Source organism: Macrotis lagotis, chromosome 1, assembly GCF_037893015.1.
Source record: "Macrotis lagotis isolate mMagLag1 chromosome 1, bilby.v1.9.chrom.fasta, whole genome shotgun sequence".
NCBI lineage: Eukaryota > Metazoa > Chordata > Mammalia > Peramelemorphia > Peramelidae > Macrotis > Macrotis lagotis.
In genome coordinates, this window is record NC_133658.1 from 796,855,506 (window position 1) to 796,871,974 (window position 16,469).

The 16,469-nt window shown below is 44.2% G+C and overlaps 2 protein-coding genes across 2 annotated transcripts in view; one reads left to right on the forward strand and one right to left on the reverse strand.

The window, feature by feature from the left end:
* The window catches only part of LOC141507132 (butyrophilin-like protein 2), a 39,883-nt gene extending 38,117 nt beyond the window's left edge, over positions 1-1,766 (forward strand). Inside the window, exon 9 of the mRNA XM_074214539.1 lies at positions 8-1,766. The gene's annotated coding sequence lies outside the window, so the exon portion shown is untranslated. The remainder of the gene's footprint in view (positions 1-7) is intronic.
* A 723-nt stretch (positions 1,767-2,489) lies between these two features.
* The window catches only part of PDE2A (phosphodiesterase 2A), a 117,846-nt gene continuing 103,866 nt past the window's right edge, over positions 2,490-16,469 (reverse strand). The window contains exons 22-30 of the mRNA XM_074216795.1: positions 16,220-16,342; positions 14,688-14,775; positions 14,301-14,348; positions 12,139-12,213; positions 11,775-11,874; positions 9,860-9,972; positions 7,875-7,913; positions 6,308-6,414; positions 2,490-4,840 (exon numbers count right to left, since the gene is read on the reverse strand). Of these exons, the coding sequence (XP_074072896.1) occupies positions 4,627-4,840; positions 6,308-6,414; positions 7,875-7,913; positions 9,860-9,972; positions 11,775-11,874; positions 12,139-12,213; positions 14,301-14,348; positions 14,688-14,775; positions 16,220-16,342 (907 nt within the window). The 3' untranslated portion in view covers positions 2,490-4,626. The remainder of the gene's footprint in view (positions 4,841-6,307; positions 6,415-7,874; positions 7,914-9,859; positions 9,973-11,774; positions 11,875-12,138; positions 12,214-14,300; positions 14,349-14,687; positions 14,776-16,219; positions 16,343-16,469) is intronic.

A 16,469-nucleotide genomic window follows, 5' to 3' on the forward strand; every position in this document is an offset into this window, starting at 1 on the left:
TGGTTAGACATGTAAGACACCAAAGTCATCCACTTCATCACGAACCATCACCAGTCATCTTGACTTGCACCTTGCCCCTGTACTCTGAGGACACCAGAAGAGAAAGCAAGACTGACAACTTTGACAGTTCTGCCTGGATTACCTCCAGTTTATGCCAGAGTCAAAAGACACCCCCATACTCCTTTACCTTTTGTATCTATCTCCCCCAACATCCTGTGGCAGAAGGCAAATGATGAAGTTGCAGGAATCACAATCTGCACACAGGGGCCCAAGCCTTGAAGTTATTGTCTATGGAGACTGCAGGCAGCAAGAGGGGATTTGTCATCTCCTGGGTATCTGAGTGACCTTTTTGAAGGTCTCCAGGATCTGTGTTTGACACAGGGTAGAGACGTCTGAACTTCAGAAGTTTAGTATAGAATTTTTTAGTATAGCATAATTAATCTAGTTTTATAGGTATTTTAGAGTTATTTACAGATATTTTATAAGTATAGAAATATAAGTATAGGTATTATAAGTATTATAGGTATTTATAGGAATTTATTGTATTTGTATGATAGTTTTTTATTTTAGAAAAAAATTTTTTAATGAAATTCACTGTGAATTGGGGTAGAGTCAGAAAGAACAATCTCAGTGTCCTCTCTATTGAGAATTTTCTTGGTCAAAATGCATTTCAGATCAATATTACTAAAGTTTTTTATGCAAATTAACTAGTCAATACACTTTTTAATTCATCTCAGTTTTGCCCACTACAACCATACCCCCACAATGAAACAATAAAAATTTTATAACTATCCATGCATAGTCCAGTAAAGCAAATTTCCACAATAGCCAAAGAGCAGAACAGATGTGTCTCCAAGCATTTCAGATTTATAATCTCTAAACAAGAGGCAAGTGACTGTTTCATGTGCAATCTAATGGATTCATGTCTATCATCATATTAGTCAGAGTTCTAAAGTCTTTCAAAGTTGTTTATGTCTAGAATGTGAGTATATAAGATGTTCTACTTTTGTTCACTTCTCTCAACGTTAGCTAAGAAAGGACTACAGTTTTCTCTGAAATTCATTCTAATATTTCTCATGGCATAGTAATATCCCACTACATTCACATAACATAATGTGTTTAGCCATTTCCCAAAAGATAGAAACTACATTAAGTTTCCAATTTTCGGCTACCAAGAAAAGATGTGCTATAAGTACTTTTTTGTATGATCCCATTTCTCTTTCTTCGATCTCTTTGGATATAGTTGAATAATTGAGTCAAAGGGCCCATAACTTTAAACAGATACAGCAAAAATGCTTCCCAGAATGGCTGAACCAATTCACTGTTCCATCAAGAATGTGCTAATGTGTCTGTTTCCCATTAACCCCTCCAATATTTGTGATTTTCCTCTTTTTTTTTGACTGGATGGTTTAAGATGGAATCCCCAAAACACATTAATTTGAATTTCTCTGAATATTGATGATTTAAATCATTTTATATGGTTAATAGCCTGTATTTCTTTTTGAAAACTGTTTATATTTTGATTATTTTTCTGTCAGAGAAATGTCATATACATGTATGTATTAGTAGCACATCTTATGGGAAATTATCTTAAATTCAAGATATATAAGGAATTGGATTTAACTTGGATTTAAGAAAATTTCCCATAAAATATGCTGCTAAGACTTTGCACCATTTACTTTTTTCCTCATCAGTTTTAACTTCATTAGATGTTTATGCAAAAACTTAATTTTATATAAATTAAAATTGTGCCTTTTACTGCTGTGTGACATTATTTATCACTTGTTCAGTCATGAATTCTGCCTTCTTCTATAGATAGTCAGTGATCACTTTTGTCCCATAGATTTTTTTTTAAACTGCCTTCCTTACTCTGACCTTGTACTCCTTTGTCATCCCTCAAGCTTCAGCTTCCATGATGGGGGTACAGACTATCTATTGCACCTGGTTGCAGATGGTGGAAATACCTGAATAAGGATTTCAGGGATGGCAGAGCAGCAATCCACATCCCATTACTACTTGTCTTAACTTCAATAGTGCTAAAGCTACAGTTGCAGAATCTTCCAGTATACTTCTTGTAATAGCCAAATTACAATTTAAATAATAAGATTCACAGAGTTGATTTCAAAGATCCTGGCACACTCTGTCATTATTTTCTTCTGCTGGCATTAGAAAATAAACTGCTGAGACCTCATATACAGCACCAATGGTGAAAACATCCCCTTGGCTCCTTCCTCAGCCCTGGACCATCTCCTAAACCCCCACCCTACCCAGTCCTTCAAAGAGGTTCTCTCAGGAATTTGATAGAAAGAAATAGATTTATTCTCATGTACAAAGCAATCAGCCAACAGGACCATTTACAACATCTGCACAGAGCCCTACAGAGTCAAATACAAAAACGAGTCTCTCTAAAGGCAACTCAGAATATATAAGGCAAATGAACCCATTCTCTCCCCACCCCAGCCCACCCCCCACCCTGCACCCTCCCTGCCCATCTCTGCCCTAGCCCAAACAACACCCACTCAGAGACACTGACAGAGACAAGACAGAAAAAGAGAGAAATGGGGATGGGGATGGGAGTGCCCAATCCTTGTTTCCTATGGCATTTCCCCAGACCCTTGGGCAGAGGGGATGTGGTGGTGGGGCAGTATATGGCCTTCAGGATAGAGAAGAGTCCAGTCCCAGCTGTGGCTAAAACCACAGATATGCAGCAAGGCCCAGAGGGGCTCAAGGACTGGGTCCCTCTCTCTGGATGGCTGCAAGAAAGGGATGGAGATCCCAGGCCTGAGAAGCTGATGATTTTTCTGGGGAATGAGAGTGGAGAAGGACAGAGGGGGCAGGGCTCCTACTCACTGGCCAAGGCCTGAACTCAGAAGTCTAAGAACTCCAGGTGTGATGGGGATGGGTCCTAGGGTCTAGGGGCCACTAGGATCAGTGGCTATCTCTGAGAAAGTTGTTTAAGGTTGAGGAGGCCTCACTCCTAGGTCTCCACAAAGTTACAGAAATGTGGCTCTAAACTGAGAGACCCCAAGTCCAACCCTCTTCCCACAATTACTACCTGACTTTGTAGATGAGGAAACTTCTCTAAATCTATGATCCCACAATCCTATGAAATCCGGAGAGGGCCGGGCTCCCCAGCCAGTCAGGGACAGAAACCACCCCAGGACCCAGCTCACTCCACTCCATGTCCTTCCACTACTAGACATCATCCTATTTTTCTGGCCATGGCCCAGCCCAAAGTCCTTTGGAGGGGGAGGAGAGAGCAGAAGGAGGACCCTCCAACCTTCACTCCACTCTCCATCATGATAAATTGCCTCCCTTGTTTTCCATGGGCTAGTGGGGAATAGACCTGCTCTGTTCTCATACCCAAATCTGGATAGAGGAAGGAAGTATTGGCTTTCTTCTCAGAGAATGAACTCTGCCCTAACTCTGGGTTGGGGAACAGGGTCAGGGAGTTGCCTCATTGAGCAGCCTCAGGGGCATCAAAAGAGACTTGACTCAAGATGGGTGGAGGAGGAGATCTGGGACCCTGTGACACAGGAGGGACTTTGGAACCCTGGAAAGAATGACAGCCTCAGAGTCAGGGGAGATCTGGGATCAGAACCTCCTCTAGGTTGGGGTTAACTAGGTGGAGAAGTAGATGGAGCAGTGGATGGAGCACCGGCCCTGGAGTCAGGAAGACCTAAGTTCAAAACCAGCCTCAGACATTAATAACTGCCTAGCTGTGTAACCTTGGGCAAGTCACTTAACCCTATTGTCTTGCAAAAACAAAACAAAACAAAACAAAAAAAACAAAACCTTCTCTAGAAAGGACTTGGGAAGAGCCTTGGATTTGCCTCATAAAGAGGTTTATAGAAAGGGCTCTGGAACCTCAGAGAACTAAGCCCTTGTGGCATTCATATGAATCTCTTATCCCACTTATGGGAGAGAGCATGGAACAGTGGAAAGAACCTGGATTTGGGATATGGAGATCTGGATTCAAATCCCAATTCCATGACTTGGGACAAGCCCTTTCCCCACTCTGTACCTCCATTTCCTCTTCTCTCAAATGAGGGAGTTGGACTGGAAGATCAACTCTATCCTCTTGATTTTTACGCGTGTACTCCCAAGTCAATAATAAACTTGCTTCTTTCCTCTTCCTTCTTCACCCTTCTATCATGGCTCACTCAACCCTTGCCAGGTTAGATCCACAATGACCACAGGCCTTCTCAGATCCCAAGAGATCCAGGAGGAGTCAAAAGCCAATAGAGCTAATCAGGTAACTCTGGAGAAATCCCCCAGGCTGCCCTGAGGGATAAGGTGGGTTGGGGATGAGTCTGGAGAAAGGGGAAACTGTAGAGATCTAGTCAGGAGGCAGACAGGATCCCAGGCTCCCCTAGAAAGAGGGACACCAAGGACTGATGCCATGTCACCCCTGAGGTCCCTTCAATTCCTGGCTGGGGCTGGGAGCAGAGGGGATGGCATCAAGAATATTTTAAACAAACATGACTGTCCAAACCAGAAGCTAAAGATGAATTTTAAAAGGAGTCTTTGGGTTGGGGATGGAGGGATGAGGGTGGGGGGAGGCAGGAATGTCCTTTCTCTTGCTCCTCCCCTTCCCTGCTCCCAGAGGGAAGGGGAGAGTCGTTCTCACTCTTCCGTATCCAGCTTGCAGCACCCATTGACCTTGTCACCATCATCACCAGGATCCTGAATGTCATATTCCTCATCCAGGAAGTCCAGAGAGTTGTTGCTGGGCAGGCCTCGGATGGTGAACTTGTGGGACACCTTGGTCCATTGTTCCCGGTTGGAAGCCACCCGCTCATAGAGTTCTGCAGCCCTGGGGAATAACTCCTGCAGGAGCCTGTAGGGTGGGGAATGGGGAAGAGATGAGACTGAGCAAGGACCCCGGAGGACAGTGGAACCAAGGTTCAACTATTCCCCAATCCCACATTAAGAAAACATAGCAGAAGTCACCCAGCAATAGAGGGAGGGCAGCATATAAATCACATGCCCCACCCTCACCAAAACCCTGCTCCCTCCTGACAACCCAATCTGCAATCACCTCACCTTGTCTCATTCCTCCATCCATTCATCCTCCTAGTTCTAGCCACCTTCCCAAACATCTCCACACTATCCACTCCTCTCTACTCCCATAGGCCCCAGCGCAGCACTAGTGTCAGCTCCTCCTGTCTCAACAGTAGCTCTTCATGGTCTGTGCTGCTCAGTTACCTCATTCATGACCCACCATCCCTTCCCCTCCTCAGGAACTTGCCATAACTCCCACTGCCCATGGAAGAGAGAGTCCAAATTCTATACCTAGAGTTGAAAAGGGGCTCAAAGAATATCTGGTCCAATCCCCTCTCAATTTATAAATGAGAAAGCAGGCCTAAAGAGATTCAATGCTTTTCACACTGGTAGTAAACAGTAGAACAAAGACTTGAATCCAGGTCTTCTGATTCCAAACACTGTCAACTCTCCACTGTTCCACACCTCCCCCCCAGACTTTTTGGTCATAGCCTTCTAGGCTGGTCCAACCTCATCTCCTCCCAACCAATCTCCTTATCATATATTCCAAGAAGAAATAACTGATTTCCTGAAGAAATTTCATTGTCTTCAGTCTTCACACCATTGTTTATGTCATATCCTCTTGCCTGGAATACCCTCCCCTCCTCCATCACCACTTGTTATCTCACCCATCTTCAAGACTCAAGTTAAGAGTGATCTGTGTGGGGCAGCTAGGTGGGGCAGTGGATAGAGCACTGGCCCTGGAGTCAGGAGGACCTGAGTTCAAATCCAGATCAGACACTTAATAATTGCCTAGCTGTGTGACCTTGGGCAAGTCACTCTTAACCCTATTGCCTTTAATCAATAAAAAACGAGTGACTTTTGTGATCTTCGAAAGCTTCCCTGATCACCACTACTCCTGGACAGAGGTGATCTTTCCTCTTCTTTGCCCCCCCCATAGCTAGACATCAGCACCCTTGGGGTTCTTTTATCCCTCCTATCTGGTATTACAATTATATGTATATCTCTTAACTCCCTTCCTCAACCTCCCAATACTAACCTGAGGTCCCCAAGCACAGGAATAACTTTCTGTCTCTGTCTCTGTCTCTGTCTCTGTCTCTCTCTCTGTCTCTGTCTCTGTCTCTCTCTCTGTCTCTCTCTCTGTCTCTCTCTCTCTCTCTCTTTTTCTCCCTCCCTTCACATCATTGAAGCCCAGAATACACTAAACATGTGATTGAAGTTTACTGAATTGAATCCAATTGAGCTGCTGTCTCCCAACCTTCTCACTCTGGCATAGGAAGCTGAAACTGCCCTGCACACTCACTTGTAGATTGGCATGGCGATGTGTTCCATGAAGCTGATCTGGAGCTCAGGGATGTATGCCTTTTCTCGGTCCATCATCTCCATGGGTCGGTTGCCCATGGCCTTCTCCTGAGAGAGACACAACCAGCACCAGTTCTGTGCCAGGCCCCTGCCCCTGTCCACCTACACAGCCATATCCTGGAATGGCTATCCCATTCAAACCTCAGTTTAGGGGAACTAGAAACTTCCCACAGATCAAATCAGATCAGGTCTCCCCCCCATTAGAGGCTGGGATGAGCCCCTCTCTAAGAACTCTGGGGATTCCCTATGGGCAGACATTCTCACTTCCCTGCAGACTAGAAGCTCCCTAAAGTCATGAAAAATGACAAATGCTAGAGGAGATATAGGGAAACTGTGGCAAACTGTGTGAGTCTTCCTGACTCCAGGCCCAACACTCTGTCCAGTGTACCACCTTGCTGTCCATATACACAAATATAAGGATATGCATGTGTATACAGTATGCACAGTACAGTAGCGGTATGGTAGCACATGTGTCTATGTGTATTTGTGCCTGCTTACATGTCTACATACCACACACATATATAAACATATATAGTTCATGTCTAGTCTGTATGGTCCACTGTTGGTGGAGTTATGAACTAAAACAACCACTCTTCAGAGCAATTTAGAACCATGCTGAAAGAGCTATAAAACCATGACTATGTACACTTTGACCTAGCAATGCCAATACTAGGTCTGTTTTTCAAAAGAGATGGGGAAAAAAGGAAAAGGATAGCTACGTATAAGGACATTTATAACAGCTCTTTTCTGGGAGCAAAGAATTGGAAATTGAGGGGATTTCCATCATTTGAGGGAATGACTGAACAAATTGAAATATGAGATTATGATGAAATGCTATTCTACTATATGAAATGATGAGCAGGATACTCTCAGAAAAACCTGGAGAGAGTTATATGAGCTGATGCAAAGTAACATGTTCTGTGTACAAAGTAACAGCAATATTGTAGGATGATCAGCAGTACTGTAACCCAAGACAACTCTGAAGGGCTTATGATAAAGAATGCTCTTTATCCCCAAAGAAATAACTGATGATTTCTGAATACAGACTGAAGCATACCTTTTTTTTTAACCTTTATTTTTCTTCAGGTCTTTTGTTGGGGAGGGGGAGGGAATCTATGTTTTCTTTCACAATATAATCATTATGGAAAGGTTTTGCATGACTTCACATTTATAACCTATATCAAATTGCTTATTTTCTCAATGAAGGCAGGAGTAAGGGAGAGAATTAGGGACTTTTCTCACTTTAATAATGTGAGCCTCCTGAAGACAAGAAATTTTTTTCTCCCTATTACTCCCTTTCTGATCCTCAGCCATCTTCCACCAAACACAAGAGTTCTCCCCAACTGAGTAGGGGAAGCCCTGAGCCTGCTCTGACCAGCCTCCTTCCTGACCAAGGCTTCTCCTGATTTCAAGAATTCCAACCATAGTGGGTCTTATTTGGGAATTGTGGGGACTCCCAGATCCTAGCAGATCCTTGAGTAGTGGGTATAGTGGCAGTGCAGACATACCAAGTCTCCCTGTGAGAAGAATTCTTTGTAGATCAGCTCCTGAAAGCACAATACAGACCTGTGAGCTCACCAGTTCCCTTTCTCCCCTGCTCCCCAAGAAACTGAGTCAAACTGCAGCCCCTTTATTGATCTGACAGCACCAAGGTGTGACCCCTTCAGAACAAAGGGAATAGATAGGATTAAAACCTCTTGATCCCCTAGGAATCAGGAGATGAAGTCTAGTTCTGCCCCTTAAAGTGTGATCCTGGACAAATCATTTTTACTGTATGTGCCTCAGTTTCTCTTCAATAAAATTAGAAGCTTGACTTCCATGATCCTAAAATTTCATGCTGTAAAGTATGTTAGAGAAATGCAATAATATACTAGGATTCATGGATGTTTGAGGAACCACTAAAACTCACCTTCTGAAAGAAAAACAGAAGAAGGCTCAAAATAGATTGAAACATGTCAATGCTGGGATTTGTTTGGCTTAACTATGTATATTTGTTAAAAAATATTTTGTTTTTCTTTTTTCCTACTTGGGAATAGGGAGATGAGAGGAAGATAAAGTAGATTTTTCTGCTCATTGAAAAAAAAAAAGAAAGAATTTAAGGGGAAATGATTTGCCTAAGGCACATAGATTCCTTTAAGTTCCAACTAAAGTCTTACCTTCTTATTGGAAACTTTTCCTGGTTTCCTTTGATTTTAATGTCTCCCCTCTGTTGATTATCTCTATTTTATCATATATACATGTATTATGCATGTCCACATATATGTATATACACACATGTATGCCTACACATAAATATCTAGTCACTTTCAATCATATCTGACTCTTCATGAATGATTTGCCATTTCCTTCTTTAGCTCATTTTACAGATGAGGAAACTGAGGCAAACAGGATTAAGTGACTTGCCCAGGATCACACAACTAGGAAGTGAGGTTAGATTTGAACTCAGCAAAATGAGTCTTCCTGACTCCAGGCCCAGCACTCTCTCCAGTGTACCACCTTGCTGTCCATATACACAAATATAAGGATATGCATGTGTATACAGTATGCACAGTACAGTAGAGGTATAGTAGCACATGTGTCTATGTGTATTTGTGCCTGTTTACATGTCTACATACCACACACACATATAAACATATATAGCTCATGTCTAGTCTGTATGGTCCACTGAGGACATCCAGTTAGCTGTATGTTGCCTCCCCATTAGAGCATGAGCTCCTTGAGAGTGTTACAAGAACAAGAATAAGGTTTTTGCTTTTCTCCTTATCTCCAGCACTCACCATGGGCCTTTGGCCCATAGTGAGCACTTAATAAATGTTTACTGACTATCTGACATGTCTACTATATACCAGAACTGGGTTTTAAATCCAGCTCTGTCCAAACTCAATGCCTAAAATCCCTTTACATTCTGATATCCTGCTCTTAGATTTATTCATACCCATTTCCTGCTCCAGCACAATTTTCTCCCCCTGAGAATGCTTCCTCCCTCTTCTGTGGGGAATTCTCTCCTATCAATAGATCAATACTCCAAGGCATACCCCACCTTCATAAGGTTTCTCTGATTTCCTCTAGCTATATATACAATCTGGTCCTCCCTGACTCCCATCTGGTATTACAGCTTTCTATATTGCACTTTCCAAGGATGGGGGTCATATCTTGCCAGTCTTTTTTCCCCATATCATGGCACACCCTTTTTTGTTTTGTAATAGAAGTGACCTTCTCTCAGGGTCACTGTCGATGGGCCTCCTCATATGGTGGTTGGCATGATGGTGTGGCCCCTGTCCCAATCCCAGTGTCACTAGCAGAAATCTACCCATCTTTCCTGGTCCAGCTCAGAAGCTTCTTCCTCCCTGAAGAACCACATCCCTCATCCTAGACTGGCAAAGCTCAGGACCTAGAGCTGAGCCATCTGCCTGAGATCTCCTCAGGACCTGGCATGGAGCTGCAGGATGCAAACAACTCTGCCTGCTGGGAAAAGGGGAAAAGGGAGACTCACTGCAATCTTCCTCGTGGTCTTCCATCCCTTGGTCTGGTCTGAGAGATCACAAGAGGTCATGAGCAGGCAGAGCAAGAGGCTATGATGTTGTTTATTCTTTGGGTCATAACCCACTGCAGGTAGAAAATGGGAGAGAGAGAGAAATAAAATTGGAACCCATCCAAAGAGGGAGGCTGACCCCCTCCCAAAATAAAATAAATAACTCCTTTTTATCTAAGGAACAGAGCCTCATCCTCTTTCTTATTGGGGATCCCTTTTGTAGACACAGGAGTGATGCAGACACCTGGTGATACCAGACTAATGCTGTGCCCTTACACATATATGTCCACAGCCCAACCTTAAAGAACCTGTTCCTGAACCAGGCAGACCTGGGTCTGATGGGTCTTAGGAAGTTGGGAAGACTGAGCCTGAGATGAACTGTGGGATGTGTCTGTCAGGTGGAAGATGGGAGACACTTCTGGCCTCAACAGCTTAAGGAATTTGTCTGCTAAGGGGACAGGAAGGGGAGTTCTGGCATTTGTGGGTTTTTTTTTCTCAGATGCTAGATGTTAGATGTAAGTGAGGTTGTAGAGTTGGAAGAGATCTCAGAAATATCTAGCCCCACCCCTCATTATGCAGATGAGGAAATAAACCCAGAGGTGCCAAGTGACTTGCCCAAGGTCACACAAGTACTTAATTCCAGAGGCAGAATTTGAACTCAGATCTTCTGATTCCAAGCCTATCACTCCTTGATTTCTACTGATTAGAATTACCCATTTCCTTTTTGCCCCTGAGAGGGCAGAGACAGAATTAGCTCCTTCTCACCTGAATGATGACCTAGTACCAAGGTGAGGAGGAAAAAGCCACAGGAGGCTTCCTGGTTGACTAAGAGTGAATGCTCTACAGATCCAGAGTGGAGGTGAGGCTTAACACTGCCTTACATGGGCTCTGTGTGTGTGTGTGTGTGTGTGTGTGTGTGTGTGTGTGTGGTCAAAGTGAGCCTATGAAATGAGAAAGCCCAGGTTCAAATCTCTCTGACATATGTACCCTGTATGATGATGGATCATTAACTTATTTTCCCTAAATTTCACAGACTCATCTGTAAAATGAGAGGGTTGGACACTAAGAACTCCCTTCTCAATCAATGTTTATGACTCTGTGGGGGGATTTCTTGTGTATACATTTCTGGTGCATCTTTCTATTGATGCAGGGGAAAGATGAAGAGAATTGCAAATATAATAAAAAGAATTTGGGTGGATATGTAAATTGACTCTTGAGATGTAAATTGACTTGAGAGAAACAATTGGCTTGGGTGGAGACCCACCCCCCATTCTTGATATGTATCCTGATCCCCTTTGCCTTCACCCTCTACCTAATTCCCGGTCCTCATAGGCAGAACTGAACTCAAGTAGCCATTGGCTACACTATCTCTCAGTCCTTTTTTGCTTTGTAAATCAAGCTAAGGATTTAAATACTCCAGTATGGTATGTACAGAGGTAAGGGAGCAGAGGGATAGGGGAGCAGAAGATGGTCCACTGAGGACATCCAGTTAGCTGACTATATCAGGAGAGAGGGGAAGGTGATTAGGGGCTGGTTCAAGGTCAATCTAGAAGTGCAGGGGAAACCTGGAGTGGAGATTCAGAACTCAGGGGCCTTTAGAAAGTAGGGAAGAGTGAATGCTCTTGAGCAGAAGGTAAAGAAATGTCCCTTGGACAAATGCTGAAAGGAAAAGTTGATTTCCCAGGAGGGCGATATGGATCAAGGGCCTGAGGCCCCAAAGCACCTCTGTAACAAAAGGTTCTTCCTCTTCCCATACTCTCTCCGGGTAAAATTGATGGGAATTTCCATATCATCAGGTTCTCCTCCATCCCACCTCCCACCTCCACCTCTAACACCCACCCAAGAAATCCAAAGGAAGGGTCTCTGACACATCTACCTTCAGCCATCTTCTGAAGGTCTTTGAAGATGCGCAAGTGGTGGGCTAGGTCAGTAGCCAAGATAATGTCTCTCATCAGATCCAGCATCCGCTGGTAGTCCTGTGGTAACCAGAAGATGGGCTCTGGGTCACAGCCTTGCTTGTTCAGATCTCCCACCCTTCAGAGTCTTCTGCCCCAAACCTTGAATCTTGCCTTACTCACCTCCCCCCCTCCCCACTCTAGCTTGTCTTCTTCCTCTTTCCTCAAACCCTAGGACACAGAATGTCTTTCTGTCTCTCTCTGTCTCTCTGTCTCTGTCTCTCCCCCCACCCCGCCACACACACACACAGACACACACACAGCCCAGGACTGAATATCTGTCACCTTTCTGGAGAAGTGATCAAAGATGTTGCAACCATGAGTGTTGAGGATGGCGATCGCCTGAGCAAAGTGGTGTCTCTGTGGGGAAAAGAGGAGGTAGCCATGGGGTCCTGTGCAAGTTTCCATCTCGAAGCTTTTGCTCCATTGTTTCCAAACTTTTCCCGCTCCCAAGAGGGGATAAAGAGAACCAGATTAGCCAAAGAAACATGAGCTGTTAGCACAGAGTTGTTCTGGTTGTTGAGTCAACTGGGAAGACATGGTTTGGGGGATGATAGAGAAGGAAAAAAAGTCAGATTAACTCATCCCCTCCCCTTGGGCTCTTGGGGAGAGTTATGTCAGTCCAAGGGAATTGTGGGTAAGGAAAGGGAGAAAACATGAGTATTTGAGAGAAGGAACTTTGGTCTTCAGGGCAGAATATCTGAGTTCAAGTCCTAATCCCCCCACTTCAAATGTGTATGACTGGATAATTTGAAACTGTCTCCATTTATGACTCAATGAAGAGCCTCAGTCCTGGAAATAAATGGACTTCTACCCCCTCAGTGATGCCTGAATTTCTCAGAATTCCTAAGCTACAAGGACCATTTGTTGCTTCTCTTCTACACACTCTGGTGTGTGTGTGTGTGTAGATTCCCATTCTGAAATCTGCCTCTGACATTTATTACCTGTGCGACCTTGGCAAATCACCCATCCTCTCTAAGCTTCAATTTGCTTACCTGTAAAATGAGGGGATTTGAAATCCCTCCAGCCTTAGCCCTATGAGCCCATGATGGATCAAAAGTGGTCCTCAGTCTCTTCTTCAAGGTCTCTGGTGTTTGAAAATCTACCCCCTGTTAAAGCAGTCTATTTTTTTTTTTTTTTAGATTTTTGCAAGGCAATGGGGTTAATCCCAAGGCCACACAGCTGGGTAATTATTAAGTGTCTGAGGTCAAATTTCAACTCAGGTCCTCCTGACTCCAGGGCTGGTGCTCTATTCACTGTGCCACCTAGCTGCCCCTTCTTTTTTTTTTTTTAAGGCAGCCTATTTCAACCCTTTCATCTCACCCATGAGGACATTGAGGTACGGAGAGTTTAAGCAGTGCACACTTTGAAAATAGTAGGCTTGACCCAGTTTCACATCCCTCTGCAAGTTGTCTGAGGCAAAGTACAATGTTCTTTCCACCACATTATGCTGCCATCCATCTAGTTCAACTTCCTCCTCAGTTTAGAGTTGGAACAGACTTCTACAGTATCACCTATACTTCATGAAGTCTTCCCAATCTCTTTTGACCTGAAACCAATGCTGGGAGAAGTCACATAGCACACAGGACAAAAACAACATGTCAGTCCAGATTCTGACACCAACTAGGTGACCTCTCTGAGTCCCAAGTCTTCTTTCTTACTAGAGAAAGAAGGTAGGAAAGGGAGGGGAAGGAGGGAGGAGAAGGGTGAGGAGTCATTGGGAAGAGATAACTTAAAACAAAAAGAAAAATGTTAATAAAACAAATTTTGTTTTCTTTTAAGAGACAATCAGGGTTAAGTGACTTGCCTAGGGTCACACAGTTAAGTGTCTGAGGACAGATTTGATCAGGTTCTCTGGATTCCAGGGTTGATCTACTGTACTCCCTCACTGTCCCAATAAAACAGTTTTTGAAAGAAAAGGGCACTGTACTTTACAGATTAAAAATTATTTTATAATGTTCTCTATGTCTAGTTCCTAGTGTGATATGAATGAGGCTTATTCTATAAATTCTCTCCATGGGGGGCTGGGGGGTTTGAGGGAGAGGTGTGAGCAAGAAGAGAAAGATGTGAAGGGAAGTAGATCACCAGTCTATGGATCTCTTAAGCTCACTTGGGAAGAAGAGACATGGGAAAAATAGAGACAAAGAGGAAAGGCCAGGACAGCCCTAGGCTCCTTCTGAGCTTTGTGCCAGCTCAAAGGAGTATTCTATGGGGCAGGGAGGAAATAAGCAGCACATGGATGAGGAAGGTACTTGGCCTCTGAAGCAGAAGAGTAAGTTCAAATCCTGGTTCTCCCATTGCTTATCTGTGAGACTGCACAAGTCACTTCTACTCTCTGGGTTCGTTCCCTCATTTCTCATGTGGGGATGATAATACTCACATTACCCACCTCACAGAGCTATTGGAAGGAAAGCAACTGGTAAATGAGTCAGTTTTAAAATTATTACCTCCATGACAGAGCCTTCAGAGCTGTACAACGCAGCCAACACAGATTTCTGAAAAAGACCCCAGGGTTCCGACAGTCAGACCCAGTCCTGGAGCATCCAGATTTCTCTCTATCTCTCCCAGGATAAGCCTTTTTTCTGAATTACCTCTGAGCCCAGAAATGTTTCCCCCAGGCCTCCTCCCTTACCCACTCTGAGTCCCTGAACTAGGTTAATCTTTCCTCCCCTTCGCCTTCTCCCACACCCAGCACCCCTCCTCCAAGAAGCCTGTGCTTATCAAGCATCTGGGCTTTCATCCATGACTGGTCAGAAAGAGATAAAGCACCTCTTCCTTTCACTCCTCAGGGGAAGGACTGGAAAGGGGGAAGCCCCAGGGGACTAGAGGCTCACCGAAGCCACCTGGAAGGAGTTATTGGTGCCTCTATGGTCCAGGTCATGGCACATGCAGGAGACGAATAAGGCAAAGATCTCGATGTCACTGAGGGAGAAGATGAGACTCTCAGAGAGAAGACCCTCCAATCTTCCCTCAGCCCCTCCAGACTCCCCTCTGCCCTCCCACCCTTTAAAGTAAGGGGGAAGTGAAGACTGAAGGAGGGGACCTCTTAGAGTTATAGAGACAGCTTGAGTGGATGGATAGAGCCCCTTCCTCAATCCTTCAAGGCTCAATTTCTCCAGTCCCTGCCTTCTCCAGAAAATCTGCCCTGATCCCTCACTAACCTCTCACAGCACATGGCCATGGCCAGGCCCTCCCCTTGGCATGGATCCCACTATCTCATTTTTGCCCTTGATTTGTCTATTAGATTCCCCTCCCTGCTCTCCCACTCTTACATATAGGGCTTGATCATGTCTGTTGGATACAATAAAGTGTCCAGAGGGAAGGAGGTGATAATCCCATCCTGCTCTGCCCTAATCAGACCACATCTGGAGTAATATGTTCAGTTCTGGGGATTCCATTTAAGAAAAGGGAAGACTGGGAAAATGCTAATCACAAGCTTCAACTATCTGCAGGGCTGTCATCTTGTTGAAAGCATTGGGGACCTACAGGAGAAGTTGTCTAGAGGCACATTTATGCTGAAAAAAGGAAAATGGACCTGGCTGTCCTGAGAAAGAAGTGACTGCCTCCCTAAGGACCTGAATGACCACTTCTCAGGGAATATGTGGAAAAGGTCCTTGCTCCCATAGGGTTGGATTAGATCAGCTCTGGTCCTTTCTGGTTCTGGATCTGGAGGTTTTCTGACTGGGAAGCAAAATCACAGACCAAGAAAGAGTCTGGATTTGGGACATTCACAGTTTTAAGTTCCATCAGTGCTTTCCTATTGCTTTCTTAAGTCTAAACAAATGATGTCAACCTCAAATAGAAACAGTAGCCACTATTGCCCATGAATAAATACTGTAGACTACATTATGATGTAATATCATTTATATCTTATTGTATTTTTATTTATTTTGTTAAATATTCCCCAAAAATATTTCAATCTGGTTCCGATCTGCCATATGTTTGGCACCTCTGGCCTAGATAAACAACAAAATGTTCACTGGAAAGCTAATTTGTGGCTTTGCTGATTTCCAAGGTACAGATGCTCACAGTGAAAAATGAACAATTGAGTGGAAGGGGAGGAGCTGCCTCTAGCATAGCCCTGCCACTCATGACGTTTGGCAAGTGCTTATGTAGGGCCTCAGCCTCCTTATCTATATGATGGCAGAACAGAACCAGATAATCTCAAAACTTAATTCCTATCCAGCTCAAACTTTCTGAGTCAGAGGGTTAGGGCTCTAGCCCAGGTTCTGCCCCCTCCCTGTCAATATGATCTTAGGGGATTCTTTGCCCTCTCTGGACCTCTGTGGTCTTACTCCCTCTGGTGCAACTGAATAGGGGATCCCTGGAAAAAGCGTTTATGGACGTGGAGACTGGGACCACTCACTCCAAGTATTTGGACAGCTCCAGGTTCTTATAGAGCAGGTAGCAAAAATGGGAGACAGAGAAGGCGTGCATCCAGTTATGATAGGGAGGGTCTCGGTAGCCCTTCTTCACCATTAGGCAGAATCTGTAAGAGAATTAAACATCAGGAAGGGTCTTAGCACTCTTCACTCACCTCTGGGAAATTTTCCATCTTGCCCTCAGGGGCCACACATCCCTCACTTTAGGGATTACCTAGAGCAGGGGACAATCCC